The sequence below is a fragment of the Pipistrellus kuhlii genome, unplaced genomic scaffold (genome assembly GCF_014108245.1).
Source record: "Pipistrellus kuhlii isolate mPipKuh1 unplaced genomic scaffold, mPipKuh1.p scaffold_m20_p_5, whole genome shotgun sequence".
NCBI lineage: Eukaryota > Metazoa > Chordata > Mammalia > Chiroptera > Vespertilionidae > Pipistrellus > Pipistrellus kuhlii.
In genome coordinates, this window is record NW_023425551.1 from 65,226,140 (window position 1) to 65,247,508 (window position 21,369).

Genomic DNA, 21,369 nt, shown 5'->3' on the forward strand with positions numbered 1-21,369 from the left:
CCTGTCACAGAAGCTCTGTATCTAGTTACTGCTACCCATGGCAGGGAAAAAATCTGAGAAAGAGATATTAAAAGAGTTGCATAAAAATTAAGAAGCAATAGAGTGAAGCAGAGACAGAAGATGGGAGAAGCTGAAAGTTACTAGGTAGTAACTAAAGACACCAATAGGCATAAATGCTTCATTCCCTTTTAAGAACAGAAAAATCTAAAATCCAATTTAATACCATACTATAATTCTATGTCTCCCCCATCCCTCACCTTTATCAACAAATAGCCAGTAAATGTCTATTCAACACCTCATTGGAGGGACCCCGAGGTTAGGATTACCATGCTAACAAGTTGTGACTCATACTGTAGTCACTCTAAGTTACAGCAGAAAGATGAAAAGTGGAGCAAGAACATTCCATAGGAGCTGAGAATTTGTTCTAGAGGAAGTCAGGAGAAATATGTTTTGAGAATTCACAGAAATCTTGGAGAGAGCATTGCATTTTTCTTAGCAAAGAGGTATGTATTCAAGCTAATCTTCACTAGAGGTAGCATTCTATATATACTTTGAGAGTGATTTAGCCAATGTGTTCTGAGATGGTGAATAAATCACACTGGGCTTTCATAATTTTCAGGGAGCATCATCCAAATGTAAAATACTCAGAGAAAGAGGTGAAAGACAGCTGGCATACCATCTGAAATTCATATTCTCTAAATCCTCTTATCAATGATGGAGTGCTGAGTGTGACACATTTTATTTTAAAACAAAAAAAAAAATATATATATATATATAGTCCTTCTTCATAGTTTAAGAAACAAGTCACCTTGAGGCAGATTTTGTTAAATTGGGAAGAATTGCTTGAGTAATAAGGGGCCCATCAAGATTAGCTGAGACAAATAGGACCTGAATTCCCAAAAGGGAGTTCAGCTCACATAAAGGAGTCTTTGGGCAAGGGGAACTGGAGCACAATGTCAAGAAGTGATCATTCAGGTTTACTTTTCATAAGTAAGTGGAGACTGAGCTATTAATTTGAAAAGTAAAATAGTTTAAGGTATTTGCAGCCCAAGGTAGTGGAGAGGTTCTCACCTGTTATGATCTCCATCTAGTGGCCCTTGGTGACATGCTCCTACAGAAGATGTGTGTTTCTAATGAAGAGTTTATCTGTTTGGCATGAAGCAGGAGGGAAAATAAAAAGATTTATAGTGTATAAAGAACTTTGGAGCACAAAATACCAAAACTCAAATCCAACCTTGCTATATCCTAGCCTTAGGATTTAATATCTCTTGGCTTCAGTTTACTTGCCTATAATACTGAAGAAATTATGGCCACCTGGGAAGAATAAAATAAAATGAGTTAACATATATAGATGAGTCTGGTTTTTATATTGGGCCTTTCAGGGATTCATACTATATGCTAGTTCTCTCATTCCTTAATTCAATTGGTATATGCAATGAAAGTAAAAGAAACATATAAATTATTCCCTTAATCATTCTTATTTTATGTCATGTGTATTTGAGTTTAGATTCATTCTAAATTTTTAATATTTACAACCAAAGCAATAGAGAATATTTTTTCTATTCTGAAAAATTCAGTAGTATATTCCAATTCTAGATTACTTATTATTTCTATCATATACTTAGCCTAACTGTATTCATTGTAATTACATTGTCTATTTTTATTTGATAGATAAAAAAATTTATTATGGGTTCTCTGTTATTTCCTCCCACCACCAGTAAAATAAACAATACCATAAAATACTTATCTTAACCACATAGAAGGACATCACTATTTCTCCCACTTATTTAGCATACTGATCTATTGATCTGTGGTTTTCAAGTTTGTCTGCATAATAATCACCCAGAGATCTTATTTTAAAAGCATATTTCCAGGCCCCACTTCATATGTTCTGATTCAATAGTCTTGAAAAAGGATCAAAAAATGGTTTTAATAAAGTATCTTCACTCATTCTGAGATGTGGTCTTGGTCATTCTGAAAGACTATAAGTGGCCCATAGAGCTGAAACATAATCCCATTTTCCAAAAATTATTCTGCTCTTCAATTTCAAAATTCCCTAACACTGAGCAACAAATTTATAAATTTACACCATTATTTTAATTGAAAGGAAACCAAAGGAAGAAAAATCTAGTCAATACATATCTTGCAGAGGAAAACACTGAGCCTCATAAAGGCAAACTAACAAGTGCCCAAGTAGTCACAAATAGTTTATTCCTTAAGTTATTATCCCCAAGTGACTCAGTTTTCTTTCCTCCATGAGCATGGCATCTTGACATCCAGGTCTACCATAAACACTTTAGGAGTAACTATGTGTGTGCCTTGTGTGGGTACTTGTTAGTAGTGGAATCTTTCTCTAGCCAAGTTTAAAACATGAAAAATAATTAAATACTAACAATTTAAACTGTACTCTAATAATATAAAAATGTCCTTCTCTAAACTAAATGTAAGCTTTCAAATAATTTATCTCACATGCATGTTCATTTTTTTATCAACATGACAGTTAAATTGGGGGTGGGGAATTTAGTGAAGAAAAGATGAAAACCAGATGAAGCTGTGATTTTCAACTTTTATTTTTAGAAACACTAAACATGTGATACTTGAACACTCTGTTCATCCTACTTCAGGAAAGATCCTTGAACAAAAATCACAGCAGCAGTTCAATGTATAATATTTCTGTTAACACATTTGACTCTTTTTCTTCAAGTAAAATTTCTGATTAGTGATAGTATTGGAAAGTCAAAGGAAAACATACCTACTTGAATTTCCTCCCTCTTAAAATGTCCTAAGTTTTGTGCAAAAAGAAATGATGGAAAAGAAAAAAGAAATTTTCTTCCTAGGATTACTAACCTAGATAATAATAATTAACAAAAGCCTGAGTTCTTGGTAGTGTCTTTTCCCAAATTCTGTTAAACCTACCTAAAGTTTTTATAACTGTTAAACATTTTTTTTTTTTTTTTGCAATTCAGGGAATGGTCTACCACATATTGTTCAAAATCTACTTCTTTTATGATCTTACATTACTCAAGTAAAAAATTTCCCATATACTTATCTGTTCATTAAGAGGGGAAAAAAAAAAACACTTATGTTGCTATTGTTAATTTTTTCACAATTTCTACAATTTTTACTAAACTAGTGTTGATTAGAAGAAAAAAAAATAACTGAACTGTGACCCAAATAAGGTTGGTAAAATCACTGGAGTTCTTACTGCCTTGAGTGACTTAATTCAGCTAAAATTTATTGGAAAATACCTCTGAAGCCCTGTGAGAAATATTTTGCAGTCCCATTTGCATTATAGCTCATTGTTTTACCTCTCTATTAGAATTTCAGAAATAATGCTGTTGGCTAAATATTACACAGTGATGTTTTCTTTCTTTGCAGGTGAATCTTCTACTATTTTTATTTTGGAAATTCTGATCAGTACTTCTGGGTCACCATCTGTAGAGATCTGGATAATTTAGTCTTTTTGATTCTTTATGTTGCTTTATTTTTTTTTACATTATTTACTTTCTCTGACTGTTTTATAGTTCCATTTTTTAAATTTATCCCCAGAGTGTTTAGTTATGAAAAGTTTGGAATTAAGTGACACAATATATATATATATATATATATATATATATATATATATATATATATATATGTGTGTGTGTGTGTGTGTGTGTGTGTGTGTGTGTGTGTATTAGAGGCCTGGTGCATGAAGAGGCCTGGTGCATGAATTCATGCATGGGTGGGGTCCAGCCAGCCTGACCAGGGGGAGGGGACATGGACTGTTGGCTGGCCTGCCTGCTGGTTGAACTCCTGGTCGAGTGGATAATTTTCATATTAGCCTTTTATTATACAGAATATACACTAAGTGGCCAGATTATTATGTGTTCAGAGATCATAATAATCTAGCGATTCAGTGTATATTTGAAACAAATTCAGTAATATTTTCTAATTACAATTTAATTATTTTAAGGCCTCTAGACTTTCTCTAAACAAAATAATCTTTCCTTCTTACAAACCAAGTTATCCTCTTACACTGTTGACTTAATGTCTAATAGATGAAGGTTGTTTCAAATATGGACATCCACGGCAGTCTAGTTAAAGAAGATTTTTTTGGTTCCCATCGCTAATTGCAGAATCTTCTGCTTGTCCAAAAAAGAAAACTTTGGGAATATTGCCATATTATGTAAGCTTTTCATTAACTCTCTCTTCCTGAACCTTACTTGGCAAACTAAAAAGAACAATATTCAATAAACTTCCATGTTTTTCCAAATTATAATTCACAAGAGAATAAAGGGTCTTATAAGGAAGTCATAAGGAAAAGTCAAAAAACATTAAAAAGCTTTAAAAAGAGAAAAGTTATTAGCAGGTAAATGTCAAACTATAAAAAAACAACAACAACAACAAGAAAAAACAACAACAATACCCCTGTTTTCTTTCTTCTAAGTGGGATGAACTCTGAGACATGTTCAATCTTACGTCTAGAACTCCCCAATGGGAAGAGCTCCAGTAGCTCATTACTGTAGCTTTATTTGTAATGGATTCTTTATTGTTTCCTTCCCTAATGTACTCCATCACTTCCTTGCCAGTGTTCTTTTTGATCATCCCTCTTGTCTCAGAATCTGCTTCCCAGGGAATCCAACAGAAAGCACAGCCTCAAAATCTGTCTGTTCCATATTACATGTTTCCACAAATCTCACAAATCTCACAAATCTCAGTTGTGTTTCTAAGCTCCTCAGGTCACTTAGGTCTAGTACTGAGCAACTCCAAAAGCAGCCAATTCTCCATGTTCTCCCTGCAACCAACACTTGCCCCTCCTGTAATTATGCTAAGACTCTGATCATTGCTGAAAAACTGAACAAATAGATTAGGCCATGACATTCAGATGCAGCTTGTTTTGCTGAAATAACATAATAGGAAAATCAAGAGATCTTACACAAGCTTTACAACTCACTGCTTTGATACTCTCATATACCCTTTGCGGTTCAAGTTTTTTATCAATGAAATGAAGACAAAAATACCAAAAAAATGCAATTAGTTAAATGGTATGAAAGTCTCTGAGAATTAGAAAACTTAGTGGGAATAGGATACCACATTCAAACAAATTTCCCATCTTAAAAGTTGCCCTTAATGATAGTATAAACTAACCTAGTATTTCAAAGCTCAGGCCTTCAAGGGTGAAAAGGAACATGGGGATATAAGAACCTATTGAATTGATGGAAATAAAGATGGGTACATACATTCTAGAGAGAAGCAATCCGGGGTGGTTTAGTCATTTAAACAATCCTTGAGTATATATTGTGGGGAAAGTCTCACCAAGTTCCACGTGGGACAGATGCAAGGACGTATATCACAATTGTTCCTGGTGGAGGGAAGCAACCTGAGACACCACCCCTGGGGCCGATGGGTTGGTGAAATGTGATGAGGCTACACCATGCAGTTGTGAGGAAACACTCCAATGGACATTTACAGAGTAATCTGGATAGACCTTAAAAACCATAGTGCTGAGTGGGGGAGAAATGAAATATAAAGAATAATGCCATTTACATTTATTAAATATGAGTACAGATCTTCAAAAAATATATATAACTAAAGGCTATATATTAAACATATAAGTATGTGTGCCTACATCAAGGGAAGGTAAGATGGAAATTGCTATAAAATACCCAACCCATCATCTAATCAAAGAATGCAGGAGAGGGGCCTTGCCCAAATTTATATTAGCAATCTGCCATGAGCTGGGAGTTAATCAACTCAACTTTCTTTACCCAAAGTAAAAAAAATTTATTTTTTAAATGAATAAATGAATGAATGAATGAATGGACAAAATCCAATAAAAGGCATAGACTTGGAATCTGATTGGGCTTGAATTTTGCCTAAACCACTTACTAGCTTGACTTAATCTTTTGGGGCCTGTTCTCATAAACATAAAATATGTATAATAATATTCACAGGCTCAGTGTGAATGTTAAAGAAAATTTATGTGACCCACTTGGTGTGGTATCTGACACATGATAAGAGCACAGTGAAAACTAGAAATTATTATCAGTAGTCTAAAGTGGTGATTCATGCCATTTAGCAGGCTGATGAAGAATATTTTATTTGGAGGAGGAGATTAGCAGAGAACATTACTAAGGCTCCACTTGTTGTCACACACTAATTGAAAAGATGATGAGAATTTTATATTTCCCGGTGCCAAATGATGACTGACAATGAAATACTCCCAAATGGTGGGTAGAGAATGGAGGCCAGTTCCTCTTCCTTAGGCAACTCTCTCTACTTTGCCCTGAGTGGGCTGATGGGCTGATGAAGCAGTGGTCTGAGAAAGCTCTGTGGCTCAGGCAGAGTTGACACTAAGTAACTTGGGATATGTGCAAAGGGTTCCTCTACTACCAGGAGCTCACTATCAGAATTGCAAAGGATTCTTCCTTAGTGTGCCTTGTCCTAGGCTCCCAGGCTGGGCAGAAGGCTGAGGGGGAAAAACACTTACAGAAGCCTAGGACAGACTACTAGGGTGATGACTGGGGGGGAAAACTGGACATGGTCAGTATGTGAGCATCAGGAGTGCTGCAGGGAGGTTTCCCAGGATTGTCATCACAGTGTGGGTTTGCTCTGTAGTCTCTGCTACTTGCAAGATTTTGGATGTGGACTGACTTTGAAGTAGCCTTCACAGGAATCACGTGGCAATGGTGGAGACATTGCAATGATGTGATGCTCAACATCACTGGCCTGTCCCTGACACTTAGCCTGTTCTGGCAGCAGAGGACCCTAAAAGAATGGGAAAACAGTGTATGTTATACAAAATACCAATTTCCTCCTACCCAAGTAAACACCTCATTAACATCTCTGGAAAGCAGGCAGAGCCTCTTTTATTAAAGTTGTTGTACTTTTTCTTTAAAAAAAAAGAAAAGAAAAATGAAGCTCACACCCAGTGTGACTCAATGGTTGAGTGTAGACCTATGAACCAGGAGGTCACAGTTCCATTCTTGGTCAGGGCATATGCCTGGGTTGTAGGCTCAATCCCTAGTGAGGGGGAGGGGGAGGAAGCATGAGGCAGCAGATCAATGATTCCCTCTCATAATTGATGTTTCTATTTCTCTCTTACTTTCTACAATAAAATCAATAAAAACATGTTTTTGAATAAATGAAGCAAAAGGGAATAATATCTGATTTAGTAAGTAATGTATGCATTAAATAAAACTGGTGTGGAAAAACAGTCGCAACCATTTTCTGTTTAAAACCCACAAGTTTTCTTTATTTTGTTGCTAAATATATAGGCATCTTAGTACTGCTGTCAGCTTAATAGAAGGCATTACAGACTCTATCAGTGGTGTGAGAAGCTGTAGGTAAATCTCTCCTATGCTGGATGCAATTGAGTACTGAGATGTTATATGCTTGCAAGATTTTTTTTTTTTTTTTAGTTCCACTGCTGCATTGCTAAAGGGAACAATCATAGTGAAAATAAAAAGTTATATCTTGTAAGTGATTAGCACCAGCACTCCAAAAATCTTTAGCACAGCCTGGGTTTTCAGCTTCTGCTCCAACTTCATTGCTAAAAAATAAGAAAAAATAGCAGTCAGGCGATGGAGATAATTTTTAAAAACATACCCAAAAATGTATACATTAACATTTGAGCATAGCATTTCACATTTAAAAAAATGGTTTATCCTTTAAAAAATTGTATTTCCCCCCTCAGTAGCTGTTATACAATTAATGGCATAAAAAAGACATGCAGCTTAGCTTCACATTAGAATGATCTCTTGAGAGCTCAGCAGAGCAGTTCCGGTCTCCTGCAGAGGGTTAGGATAGCTTTGAAAGACCAACAGTCAGGAGGAACAGCACTGCCACATTCCATCCACAACCCTCACCTTTCCATCACTTGCCTGCTGCCCTCCCTATCTTTTAGCATTGATAGCATCATCCCCTGAAATGTAAATTCTAAAACAAGGGGGTAAAGTGAACTGGGGTTGAAGTAAGCCCAGTGTTTGCAAAATGGAACATTACAAAAGACTGAGACAGAGAATGGAATGCTTGCCTTTTTTTTTTTTTTTTCACATATTGGTTCAATTGGCTTTATAATGTAGTTATGCAGTAGGAAAGTGATTCAAATAATTTATCTATCCAAGCTCTATGTGATACAGGTTAAATATCTGGAACAGATATGATAAACGTAACTGATTGGAGGTGGATATTAGCAGATCATAGAATTTAAGACAAGAGTATAAAAGAAAGTGTTGGATATGATACCAAAAGAGACATTAAGTTCTAAAACATTTCTCTGCTATATGCTTTCAATAATGGGATAGAATGACACCAATGGAAGGAAATAAACTTGACTTTATTCCAGGTGCCAACTCAGGGCCGTCAATGGAGCCTTCCAGAGTGGCTGGGGAGGCTCAGGGAGGTCAGTTGCTTTTCTGGAGGCAGCTCTCCCTGTTTTGCCTGGGGCTGCATCATAGCATGAAGAGGCAGTGCCCTGAGAGAGCCAGGCCCCGAGCTGGCTGCCATAAGGAAAGAGACTGTATGCAGGGGGAGGGGAAGGGGGGAGTAAAGCAGACAGGAAACCTGACCACGGCATGGCCACGGGGCTACCCAGGACTGTGAAATATGGTTACATTCTGTATCATTTAGGGAGAAGCTGCATTTGTTAGACTAGAAAGAGGAGTTAGAGAAAGAGCTGCTAAAACAAAGGGGCGGCTCCATTACTGCACTGATTTGTTCTGGCCACAGAAAATCACCAGTCACAACATAAGTGAGTTGTAGCTTTCACCATCTGGGATTCTCAGAAGTTTTAAAATGAAAGGAGGGAATGACTAAATTACATCTCCTCCTTCTCTTTCTAACAAATGAAAACTACCACTTATTTAGATTTTCCTGAAAGTACCAACATTTAGTACTGTAGCTAGTATTACAAGATCATCAAAGAAATCAGCATGACTTGGCTAACAGTTATTAAGTGCTAGGTGTTTTAGATGCTAAGCACTTTATATGCATTAATGCAGATCTTCACCATAATCCTTTGATCTCACTTTACAGGGAATTACATCCAGGCTGAAAAAGATTCAGTATCATGCTCAAGGCCCCGGTATTTGAAATTAAGCCCTAGTCTTTCAATGTTTTCTATTTGTTTTTGTGGTTCCGGCAGTCATTCCTTTGTCTTAGCCATACTTAAAACATATATCCTGTCTGACTCATCACCAGAAGACTTTAAACAGTAGATATATAAGGAGATACTTGCAGACAGGGTTACAAATAAAATGTTGGATTAAATGCCTTCTAAATTCTCTTTGGGATATAATATTGAATAATTAAATCGGACTGAGGACAAATAGGTAGTACATCCTCTGACATCATGCTGGCAAAGTCAGCACAGTTTCTCAGCCATCCACAACCCACTAGCAGAGCAAAGTCATGATGGACACCACAATCCAGCAGCTGGCTTGAAATGCTGGCTTATGCTATGACATACAGTCATGGCTGTAGGCATTTTGTGAACATTTTACTTTCCTTTGCCAGTCTCAATATAGGTAAACATCTAAATAAGTTGAGAAAATCAAAGGTTGACAATTAAGAAAGATAAAACAATCATGAATAAACATTACTAAATTCTTATTTTCAGACTAGCACCCTGACAGTTTTTTCTCATATTATATATGACAAATTACATATCAGTAATTTCTCATATTGTCAGTTAAACAACACATATTTTTCAGATATAAGAAAACATAAAGAAAAACTCAAGACATTTAGAAAATCATTATTTTGAAGGGAATCAAATTCCAAAAATAATTTTATTTAGAGTTTACTATGGGTAATAAGTGATATAGTGTTGTGAAACTTTAAACCAATGTTACAGAAAGCATTTATTTTACTAAAGAATATGCTATGTACACTGATTTTCCATCCCCTTTTAATACAAAGCCCTCTGCACATTCTCTTCTCTGCCAAATTAAAACAAATTTATCTATTGTACATATGTGTTCTTGTAAATATAAAACCAGACTTCATGCATGCAGAACAAAAAGCAAATTTCAGAAAAATGTACATCATAATATTATTAATTGTTACATATTTATTTTTCCAGAAAAAATTTAAATGTATTTTGGACATTTATATAACCATTAACTTCAGTGTAAAGACACAAGATCTTGCACTAAAATGTATTGTCCATAATCCAGAAGCTGTAAAACATTCAGTAATGAAGATTCTATAAGGATATCATGATTGATAGAGAATGCAGGTACAATGGATTCTGGAGAGTATAGCTTTGATTCTGAAGTCAAAAACATTAAATACCACTCTGGCCAGCTTTGTTCAGTGGCTAGAGCACGGGCCTGCAGACCCAATGGTCTCAGATTCGATTCCCAGTCAAGGGCACGTGCCTCTGTTGCAGGTTCCCCAGCCCAGGTAGGGACACCTGCCAGAGGCAACCAATAGATGTGTCTCTCTCACACAGATGTTTTTCTCTCTCTCCCCCTCTCCTCTTCTCTCCCTTCCATTCTTTCTAGAAATCAGTGGGAAAAAATATGCTCAGGTAAGGATTAAAAAACACAACAACCAAATAAACAACAACAACAACAACAAAAACAATACGAGGATGGTCTGAACTCCAAACAGTTTTTAGCATAGATCTTATATTGTTTGTTTACCTTAAAAAACTAGCACACAGAGGAATGCCAGTCATTCCAGTTCCTGCCTTTTGCTCAGCTTTTCCATGACTCACTACACTACAAAATCCAACACCAATCTACTGAGATGACCCCAAAATTGGAAAACCCCAAAATTATCAACCACTTCTCTCTCCTACAGTAGATTTAACTAAGACCCTAGGAAAGGAAAATAAGTGGGGTGTCTTTCTTCAGAGTAAGACTCTCTGAGATTTCAGTTCTGCCTCTTATCAACCAAGTATAAGGACAGACAGAAATTAAAAATAAGAGGCTTAATTCTCCTGTTCAAAATAAAGGAAGAGATTTCCCATCCTCTGTTCTTAGAACATTTACTTTAGAAAACTTGTCACTCTGAGCACATTCTCCATTCTTTAAAATGCACATAAGTCCTTTGGAAAATTAGGGGCATTTTGTCAGCTTTAAGGCTCAGGTAAGTCTTTCTCAAGGACCTGAGAACCAAGTACACATCCAAGTGAGATAGCACCCCCTTCTCCTAGTTTCTGAGAGGGGGTAAGAGCTAACTTTAGCCGATACCTGACTCCAAGTTGTAAAACTACCTCCTGTCATAAAGATATGAAAATCTTATTTTTCCTTTGTGTAAAGGAAAAATCCACCAATTAACTGACAGGTGGTCACCCCACTTACGGGGTGATAAAGAATAAACTATGTGTAATGACACATGCTACTGTCAAGCCCTCTTGAGAATGGATTGAATTATTATTTATCTTGAAAACATGTATATATAGCTATATGAAGGGTGATATTTTTTTTCTGATTTTTTGATCTCTTAGCGATTGTGCATATCACATTCTGATTTAATGCTTATTCAACAATAAAGTTGTTTTCTCTACTGCTTTCGTGAGGAGGACTTCTGAGTTGATAGAGTGTTTTGCTTGGTATTGTTGTTGTTATATTTCCCCAACACAGACTGGGGCTTACAACACAAGAATGTCATTTTGACAAGTGTCCTTGACTACCTGCATGGTGCTGTATATTCAGGAGCTCATATTAGGTGTATTTATAAGACACATTTACCCTCTGTGCAGTTGTTTATCAAAACATATGGATCTTCTTTTAATTAGCATATATTACAGTAGCCATATTCCAAGTTCTTGCCTGAAATTACAACCTGGAACTCTTCAATCTGAGATTTATCAAAGCTTGATTTTGAAAAAATAATATTTAGGACAATTGCCTACAGGGAATAGAGTGAGCCCATTCTCCTTGATAATTTCAATTTTACCCTGGAATCAAACCAGAAAATGAGACTGGCTTTCATGGACAAGTCACTTATTTTCTTTGTTCTACGTTGTCATCTGGAGAATAAAGATAGAGGATTGAGACACTTATCCCATTAGATTAGAAATTTAGACATTAGTGGGGATTCTTAAATTCAAAATAAAATGAGCACAATAAAAAGTTTAGACACACCGGGGCAGCAAATCATTTATAGTCCCCTTCCTAGCAGAACTGTCATCCTACCAACCCTTAAATGTTGATCAAAATTTGCAAAGAGGAGAAATAAGAAAACAGGAGAAGAATTTGCCAGGTGTGTGTTTTATGGGCAGTTAGTAAATGATTAGCTCTCAAGTGGTATTAATAAAAAGTAAATATGAAAGGTCAGAATTAAATGCATCTAATCATGAAATCAATTGGCCCTCAAGTAAAAAATAAAAGAGGCCTAGGGCCACACGTATCAGTTGATATGAAAATGGTGGGTCTACTTTCACAATTAAGCCTGTTAAAAGAGAAGTGGGTTACAGAGTGGTGGTAGATCAAAGAGCTGCTAAATTCACAAGATGTGATAGGTATAATCAGAAATAATTATTGCTACTAGAATGTTTTTTTCTTCTATCTCAGGCAAAGACTTAGCTTGAAATTAAGTGGTGTTAGCTATATACCTTTTTAGAGATTGCTGCATTGGTGTGAATAATTGAAATTTATGAAAGTGACCTTCTTTGCAAATTGATTAGTCAGCTGACCACAACAGTCAAATCAATTATTTTGGGATCTCATCTGCTTGTAGAAGGATTCATCAATGACCAAGTATTTTTTTACGTGCCTCAGAAAATGCTAAATCAAACATTCTTTGGAGCCTACTAGCCCCCAGACTCAGCTTGCAACAAATGCTATGCCCAGCTTTAACCTAAGTATAATAATTTCCAAACCTGTGTAGAATACATAGAAAACCAAAACAAAGTATTAGGTGTTACTAAAGAAATTATAGTGAATCTCAACATAGAACAGATTTCTCAAAATTTATCTACACAGGTTAAAGCACAGGTTAAAGCACAGGTTAAACATTTACAGCAGATCAGAACATGTGGCCCACGTTTTTATTAATTCAAAGCATTCCCTGAAACTAACTTTGTTTTGTTTTATTTTTTTAATATTGATTTCAGAAAGGAAGAGAGAGATAGAAACATCAATTATGAGACAGAATCATCAATCGGCTGCCTCCTGCACACTGCTCACCAGACATCGAGCCCACAACTGGGGCATGTGCCCTGACCAAGAATTGAACCTTGACCTCCTGGTTCATATGTCAACTGAGTCACTCCAACAGGGCTGAAACTAATCCCATCTAATAAAAGAGTAATATGCAAATTAATTATCACTCTGGTATACCCACAAGCCATGCCCACCAGCCAATCAGGAGCAAGTGTGCAAATTAACCCAACCAAGATGGCTGTGGCCACTGAGTGAGCAGGAAGCTTGGGTTTCCCTGGAAATGGAGGAAGCCAAGCTTTCTGTACACCCTGGCTGGCCTAGGCCTCTACTCAAGGCTATAAAGTTTCAACTATAGAAGATAAATAAACCCCAACAAAAATGGCTGTGGCCACAGAGCAAGAAGGAGTTTTGGCTCTGCTCAAGGCTACAAAATTATATAGGATAAATAAATATCAGACACTAGGGCCTCCACTTGGGTCACTGGGAAGCATAACTAGCCTGAAAACCACCACAGACCCCTCACCCAGGCTGCCCCACACCCCAAGGGAACCCCCACCCTCATCCAGGACACCCTTCAGGGCAAACCAGCTGACCCCACCCGTGCACCAGGCCTCTATCCTATCTAAAAAGAGTAATATACAAATTGACCATCACTCCAACACATAAGATGGCTGCCCCCCTGTGGCCAAAGATGGGAGGGACCAGGCCTACAAGGGAGGGCAGTTGTGGGTGATAAGGCCAGCAGGGGAGGGCAGTTAGGGGTGACCATGCCAGCAGAGGAGAGAAGTTGGGGGCGACCAGGCCTGCAGGGAAGAGCAATTGGGAGGGACCCAGGCCTGCAGGGGTGAGCAGTAAGGGGGAGCCAGGCCTGAAGGGGAGGGCAGTTAGGGGTGACCATGCCAGCAGAGGAGAGAAGTTGTGGGCGACCAGGCCTGCAGGGAAGAGCAATTGGGAGGGACCCAGGCCTGCAGGGGTAAGCAGTAAGGGGGAGCCAGGCCTGAATGGGAGGGCAGTTAGGGGGGACTAGGCGTACAGGGGATGGCAGTTAGGGGCAAATGGGTTGGCAGGGGAGAATTAGGCATCAATCAGGCTGGCAGGGGAGTGGTTAGGGGTTCATCAGGCTGGCAGCCAGAAGCAGTTAGGGGCAATCAGGAAGGCCGGCAGGGAGCAGTTGGGAGCCAGCAGTCCTGAATTGTGAGAGGAATGTCTGACTGCCCATTTAGGCCTGATACCAGTAGGATTGGGCCTAAACTGGCAGTTGGACAACCCCTGAGGGGTACCAAATTGGAGAGGGTGCAGGCTAAGCTGAGGGACACTCTCCCCCTCTGATGAATTTCATGCACTGGGCCTTTAGTTTTTAAATAATTCTCCTGCTTTTACTTTCAAGTTTTATTTCCACAATTGATTTGATTGGCTTTTCCATACTACCAATGAAGAAGCTAGAATTTGAGGATCTCAGCTCTTGTTGTACATTTGAATCACCAAGATTTAAAAACATAGCAACCAATGTTTTTGTCCACCTCCAGAGCTTCTTAATTCAATTTGCCTAAAGTGGAATGTTACTTCTGTGGTTTTTACAAAGGATATCCTTATGTTCGGCCAGAGTTGACAACCACTGAACTAGATGATAAGTGGAATTGCTCTGAGTTAGTTCTTTTTTAATACACTTTATAAATCATATGACTTATGAAAACAATGAACAAGTCAAATCTGATAAATCTGATGTCTGTCTCTTGTAAATGAATTACCAAGCTAATTTTGAAAAATTAGAATCCATGAGCAGCATAATGAAAATCAAGAAATGTGAGTCTGGTGGCAAGAAAAACAGATTGTTATCTTTTGAAAATGGAAGAAAAACTAGGGTAAATTTTGAGATCTGATGAAGGGTTTTTCCATAATTGTTTATTTGGATTGGGTTGGTAACTGGGATGCTTTACTTCTTAGGCCAGAATTGCCCTGTAGAAAAGGATAATTTAGCAGATATTTAAATAACAAAGAGAGATTTTGGGGGGAAATGTGGATCAATATTATAGTCTAACCATATATCATAAGAAACTATAAAATTTGTTAATGTCCCAAATGTAACACTAAACAATAAACATAAAATATCCTTTTGCTTATTTATATATTTTAATATTATCTAACTTCCTGACTCACAATTGCTAAACTTCAAACTCTAGTTTCTTTTATGATGTTTTTCAAATATTCCAAATATGAGCTTAAAATCATTTTTTGACAATCTTGCTCATTAGCTTACTTTTAAGTTTTGTCTTTAGGGTTATGATAATTGGTGCAAAAAGTGTAAATATTATACTACTACTGCTACCTGTTGTTCTTGCAACAGTCTTTCAGCATTACCTAATATTCAGAAGTTCTTAATTCAGTATTTATTATCCCATCTGAATGCTTTTGTTATTTAATCAACCAGCTGACTTTCTATTATTATTTAGAAACATTTTTATTTATATAGATCTAGCCTATGTGAACTTCAGCCAATTATTGTTTGAAAGAAAGAGAACATCTGATTGTTATTTTTTATACATTCTTTTGGAATGTACAAAATTTATTCAACCATTCTCCTCTTCTTGGACATACTAGTATATAGTTGTCTGGTTTTTTAGTCTCACACAATTTGCCACCATCTCACCAAAAGGGCTAGCACATTTGACAAAGAGTAAATATCATTAATATATAAAGGGAGTTTACAATGCAATAAGAAAAATATCACCATACCAGTAGATAAATGCATTACTTAATGCAAAATAGACAAAAATAACAGAAAATAGAGGATTTTTAAAATGTAAATTAAGACAAAAGATAATTTCTCCTTATAAATTGCAAATATTTTAAAGTAGGATTTAAAAGAGAGACAGAATTAGATAATACAGATAGAAATGAAGATAGTCAGAGAGGGTACAGTAGAGGGCTTAAGAGTACAGGCTTCAGGCAGTCAGATCTGGATTCCTGATTATGCAGACTGTTTCCATCTATTTGGCTTTAGCTGACTTTCCTCGGCCTCAGTTTCCTCATCTGTAAGATGGGAATAAAAATAGTACTTAACTTAAAATGTTTCGTGAAGATTAAATAAAATAGTGCATCAAAAGTGTGTAACATTTTAACATATATTAAGCTGTCAATAAACTGGCAATTAATATTACTACTCATTATATTATTACTGCATATACTATGCAGCAAGTGTACATGGAAACAGGTATCTGGACAGATTCCTGGTAAGATTGTTACATTTTTTCAGGAATGCAATTTGGCTATATGCGTCAAAAGTCTTCCGTATGTTCATAATTCATTGAACCAATAATCCTACTTTTTAAATCAGAGATGTGATCAAGGATATAAATCCACACCTATTCTTATTCTTAAAATCTCTTTTCTGTTTTAATAACTAATGTTATAACAGAGAGGCACACTGGTCTTATATGACAAAGCTTCTAAAATTTGCAGAAATAAGGATGTCAATTTTTGAAAAGTGAGTGATATGCCCTAAATTGTGGAAGAGATACTTTGGGGGAAAATATTTTAATATTATATAAAAATTTATCCCTCCTACTTCTTTTGTACTATAATCCCCCAGTTCTCCCCAAAATATTGCAGGCTGTAAAATTGAGAATGGCTTATTTGTTAAGGCATCTGAAATGAATGAGTGAGCTCATTTCTTAAAGATAACCTTTTAATTTAAAATCACTTTTTTTTTATGTTTACCACTTTGCCTGAGAGGATGTAGATAAAGACATATTGTTCAATTATTCTTGTTCTTGATTAACACAAAATGTTTTTAAAAATAAGTGTTTTTTCTTTGTTTGGTACAACATTTATAAAAATAAAATAGTTTTTAAAATATTTGTGTGTGTTTGTGTGTGTGTATGTGTATTGTCTTTCACTTCAAAGGTTGAAAGTGACTAAACATTCACATGAAATTTAGAGGCTGTTTGAACTGGCATACTACCTGCCATATGCTACTTGCCATATGCAAAATTCACTTAGGGTCTGGGAACCTAGAAACTATGAGATACTGAGAGTCAAGAGATACATTATAATATTATAGGACATCTACTGTCCCTCTAGAATCTAGAGTCTAGGTAAAGAAGACTATAGTGGCTTCCCAATTAATCCAAAGAGGAAATCTCAAAGACAGTTAGGATAGAAAAAGTTTGTTTATAATCAAGTTTCTACACACAGGTATCACCTTCCATGTTGAGAAGCAGCAAAATTTTACTTATTTAGCTGCCAGATTCTTCTGAACAACACCAAGTGGGCCAGTTAATGCTTTTTTTTTAAATAAAAAAATCCAAAATTTTATTAATATTTTTAAATGAGATTGTTTATTCTTAAAAACTAATATTACATAGATATGGATAACTAGATCTCCAATTATATCTTATATTTACCTCTTTGGGATCAAGAGTCTCATGTTCAGGAATAGCCACCATTGGATGACTCAGCTTCACAGAGAAGAGGCCCAAGATGTGATGAGGGTTAGAAGTGAGGAGAAATAAATGATTAAACTTCAGTTAAAGTAGATAGTTAAATAATGGCATAAGTATACTGAAGATCACAGTAGATTCTATCAAGTGTAAACATTAAACTTTGATTGTTATTAAAAACAAAGGAAGAGATTATTAATATAGAAAAAAATGTTTAGCAGATGGTGAATTCCTTGAGCGTAGGTCCACATCCTATTTTTCTATTCCATATAAACTCTAACAATGCTGTTATTAAATGTTTATTGAATTTATGAATTATTAAAACTCACTGATAGGAATCATAAAGAGAAAGCAAATTTTATTTATGTGTCAACCCTCACAACAGGTTCAAATTGGAAAATTCCAAAGCAGAAGAAATAAATCATTCTCAGACACACAGTAAATGCAGATGTGTCTATAGATGTACACACTACTTGGGATGGAAAGCATTATTGTAAAAGTTAATAATGTCAATACTCAGAGACTTCATAACCATTGCAATCTTACCAGGTGATGTTATTTTACTGTAAAAAAACAACACCTTAACAGAAGATAGGTTCTTCTGCTTATATAAGAATTTTGATTATTGTGTCTACTGAGCACTACACATACATTTAAACATTAATATAGAAGAAAGTCATAGACACACCAGAGAAAGAGAGTCAGGGATACTCACGCACACACCAAGAGATGGGGAGAGCAATAATTTGTAATAAATTTATTTATTTCTTTTTTATTTTACCTTCTCTCCTTGCTCCAACCTTAAGGTAAACACAATACCTGTTTTGTGTTTTTGCTATTGTCCTGGGAAAATCAGAAAACAATCAACCCACCTTCACTTTAAATAGAGTCCTTCATTGATCAAAATATTAATGGAACAGTGACCTCCTAATCCTCCAGGGCAGTCAGAAGTTCCCAGAAATTTAGTCTTTGCCCCAGGAAGATGCCAATATTGGCTGCTGGGAAGGCCAAGGCAGTCCCGCTGTTCTAGCAGATATGTAAGTATGCAGCCTGCCTTTATTTAAACTATAGCTTCATTAATTCCCAACCATTATACTCTGTTACCAACCATGAAATCCTCTGGGTAGCATAACATGAGGACTCCTTCTAACTGCTAAGACCATTGCTTTAAATAGAAGTATAATCTGACTCCTGAGCCAATTAGAGATCTAAATAGCATTCCAGAAATCAGCTGAAAACTACTATTTTCTCCTGTTCATCAAGATCTCCTAAGATTCTAAGCCTGGCATAAAATCAAACCCTATGTACTTCTCCAAACCTCAAACTCAAGTAATTGGTCCTGGAGATAGTAGAATCTTTTGCATACCTAGGCTAAATGTTACAGTAATTATGAATCATCTGATTTTGTACAATGTCAAGTTTTCATTCTCCTAGTCTCCTAAAAGAGGATAGGATAAATTTTCTGAAATTTGAAAATATTGGAACACTCCCAGTAAAATACTTACTGAGATTAGAAAAGCAGTTGAGTAATTATGTGATATCTATCTTTATTTTCTATACTTCTTTGCAATATAGGCATTTATTCATTTAAATTTGTTTCATTTTAATCTTGAATTTCAAAAACTGTGTTAATTATTCTAATCAACAAAAGAAAACAGAAAATGACTGATTCTAATTCATTGATAATCCTCAAGTCATTTATATTTGGCTTTGTAATGTTTTTTTCTACTTATGATCTTCTGTCATAATAGGTTTGCCTTTTATTATCCTCAAGCTGACCAAAAACACTAAATAAAAAGTGATATTATTATTATTATTATTATTTTGGATATATAATAATTTATTTAACAAGTCCTTGTTTGTTGGACAACATTTTACTGCTACCAACAAGGCTGCATAACATTGAAAAGAAAAAAATTAATCCATACTTTCAGATTTCAAGAAATACAAATATTATAGGTAAAATACAAAAAAGGAGAGAGGATTATCCATACATTTTTGAGACTAGAAAAACAAAACAAAACAAAAGCTCTGAAGTGCCTTTTAGCCAAATGAGAAAAACAGGATTGAATGTCATAGTTGAAGTAAATGTGACTTGGTGCTGATTAATATTTGGATATTACATCTGACCACCAAAAGTAAATTATTTTGCAGCCAACCTCAAGTGAAGCTACTGAAAGGTGATATTTTTAATGGATTTAGTTGTAATCATTTATATGTTCACACATGGTCAATTCATTATACTTACATATTTGGTTATTTAGTTTTTATAACAGCCCACTGAGGTGAATACTAATTTTACCCTGTTTCACAGATAAGGAAACTAAAACTGAGAGGCAGAACAACTTATTGAAGATGCAGAACTAGCAAACAACACAGTCATACTTAGAATCCAGGGGGACAATCTCCGGAGACTGTGCTTTCTAAGGGAGTGTGAAGACAGGAGAGGGGGAGACAGGGGAAGGAAGTGATGTGCACCATTGTGCAAAAGGAAAAGCCACATACTAAAGACAAGAGTGTCTCTTTCAGAGACCAAAGCATTTCAGGAGTGGCTGGTCTAGCTCTGAATGGCCATGTGAGAGACATCATACAGTGGAGCTTATATGTTGGATAAGGAGGCTGGGCTTATTCTCCAGGGTCTAGGCAGTGAGAAGCCATTGAAGTATTCTAAACAAGAAAGGGAAATGTGTGATCAGATCATTTCAAAAAAAGTAAATGTGGCCAAAGAGCAAAATATGGATGGTGGAGGTGATTGGAAGATGTTTAAATGAGAGAGAGAGAGAGAGAGAGAGAGAATAAAGAAGAAGGTTTAAATTCAAGTATTGTATTAGAAAATAGACTCAAGTTTTTCTGGGTTAATCTAGGCCCCCCCTAATCTCTAGGATGAGTAAAGGTAGACACAGTGGTATTTTGTTGATTGGGGAAGAAAAATTGGGAAATGTTGGAGAGAAGTAATGTTGAACATTAATACCTTTGCTGAGTGCAGAAATTTTGTAATGCATAAAGGCTTAGTGATGCTAAATTGGGAGGAAAAGTAAAAATGGTGCAAAAACCCCTTCACAGTAGAATGAAATGATGAACCTAAATCATGAACATTTTTACATAGGTGAAAGTCTTGTTATCTATATACAGAGAAGAGAGAGAATGGTTGAACACTGAGGGACAAAGAGTCTTCTATGCCTCTCTAATTGGTAAGTATGCTTGAGGACAAATGAATATTTGGTTTCAAGAAAATAAAATAAAAGTTACTATATTTTTTATCAAAACGTTATCCAATATAGAATTGATGAAATAGAAAGTTCATATGCAATGAGACAAAACATACTATAATTCTAAATTCAGATATTGAGTTCCAGACTAATTAGACCTTTGCTTATTCAACATTGTGGGATCATCAACAAGTGGTATTTGAATAAAATGTTCAGTTAATTTTTATTACACTTGATCGCAGCTGCCACCAAATGAATATAAAACCTTGATAAGTGTTTGTTACCAGTATAGGGCTTTCTTCTAAATGTCACTGTGTCTCCAGAGGTAACAGGAACTTTTCTGACAAAGCCAGATAAAGTTCACTCGAACCAATTGGAGAAATGAGAAACCTACAACTAGAAAAAAATGAAAAATGCAAAATGTGGTTAAATCACTTAAGTCTTTAATCTACCTGAGAAATGGGCTTCTTAGCTCTAAAGAAGATTTTGTGAAACAGCTCTCCTTTCTGTATGAAGATGAAGTAGATCTTCCTGTCTGACAGAAATTATGAAGCTAACGAAGTGTTTCAAAAAACATTCCCATTTTAAAATCACCCAGAGTGCTACACATGCTGTTCAGAA

The 21,369-nt window shown here is 35.9% G+C and overlaps 1 protein-coding gene across 6 annotated transcripts in view; it reads right to left on the reverse strand.

The window, feature by feature from the left end:
* Positions 1-7,208: 7,208 nt before the first annotated feature.
* The window catches only part of LOC118706153 (muscular LMNA interacting protein), a 241,572-nt gene continuing 227,411 nt past the window's right edge, over positions 7,209-21,369 (reverse strand). For 4 of the 6 annotated variants that reach the window (XM_045572966.1, XM_045572968.1, XM_045572965.1 and 1 more), the window contains 2 exons: positions 17,504-17,557; positions 15,626-16,130 (listed from right to left, as the gene is read on the reverse strand). In XM_045572966.1, coding sequence (XP_045428922.1) covers positions 16,098-16,130; positions 17,504-17,557 — 87 coding nt within the window. In that variant the 3' untranslated portion in view covers positions 15,626-16,097. Of the gene's footprint in view, positions 7,535-15,625; positions 16,131-17,503; positions 17,558-21,369 lie in introns of those variants that run through there. The other 2 variants (XM_045572969.1, XM_045572971.1) reach the window with 2 other exon arrangements.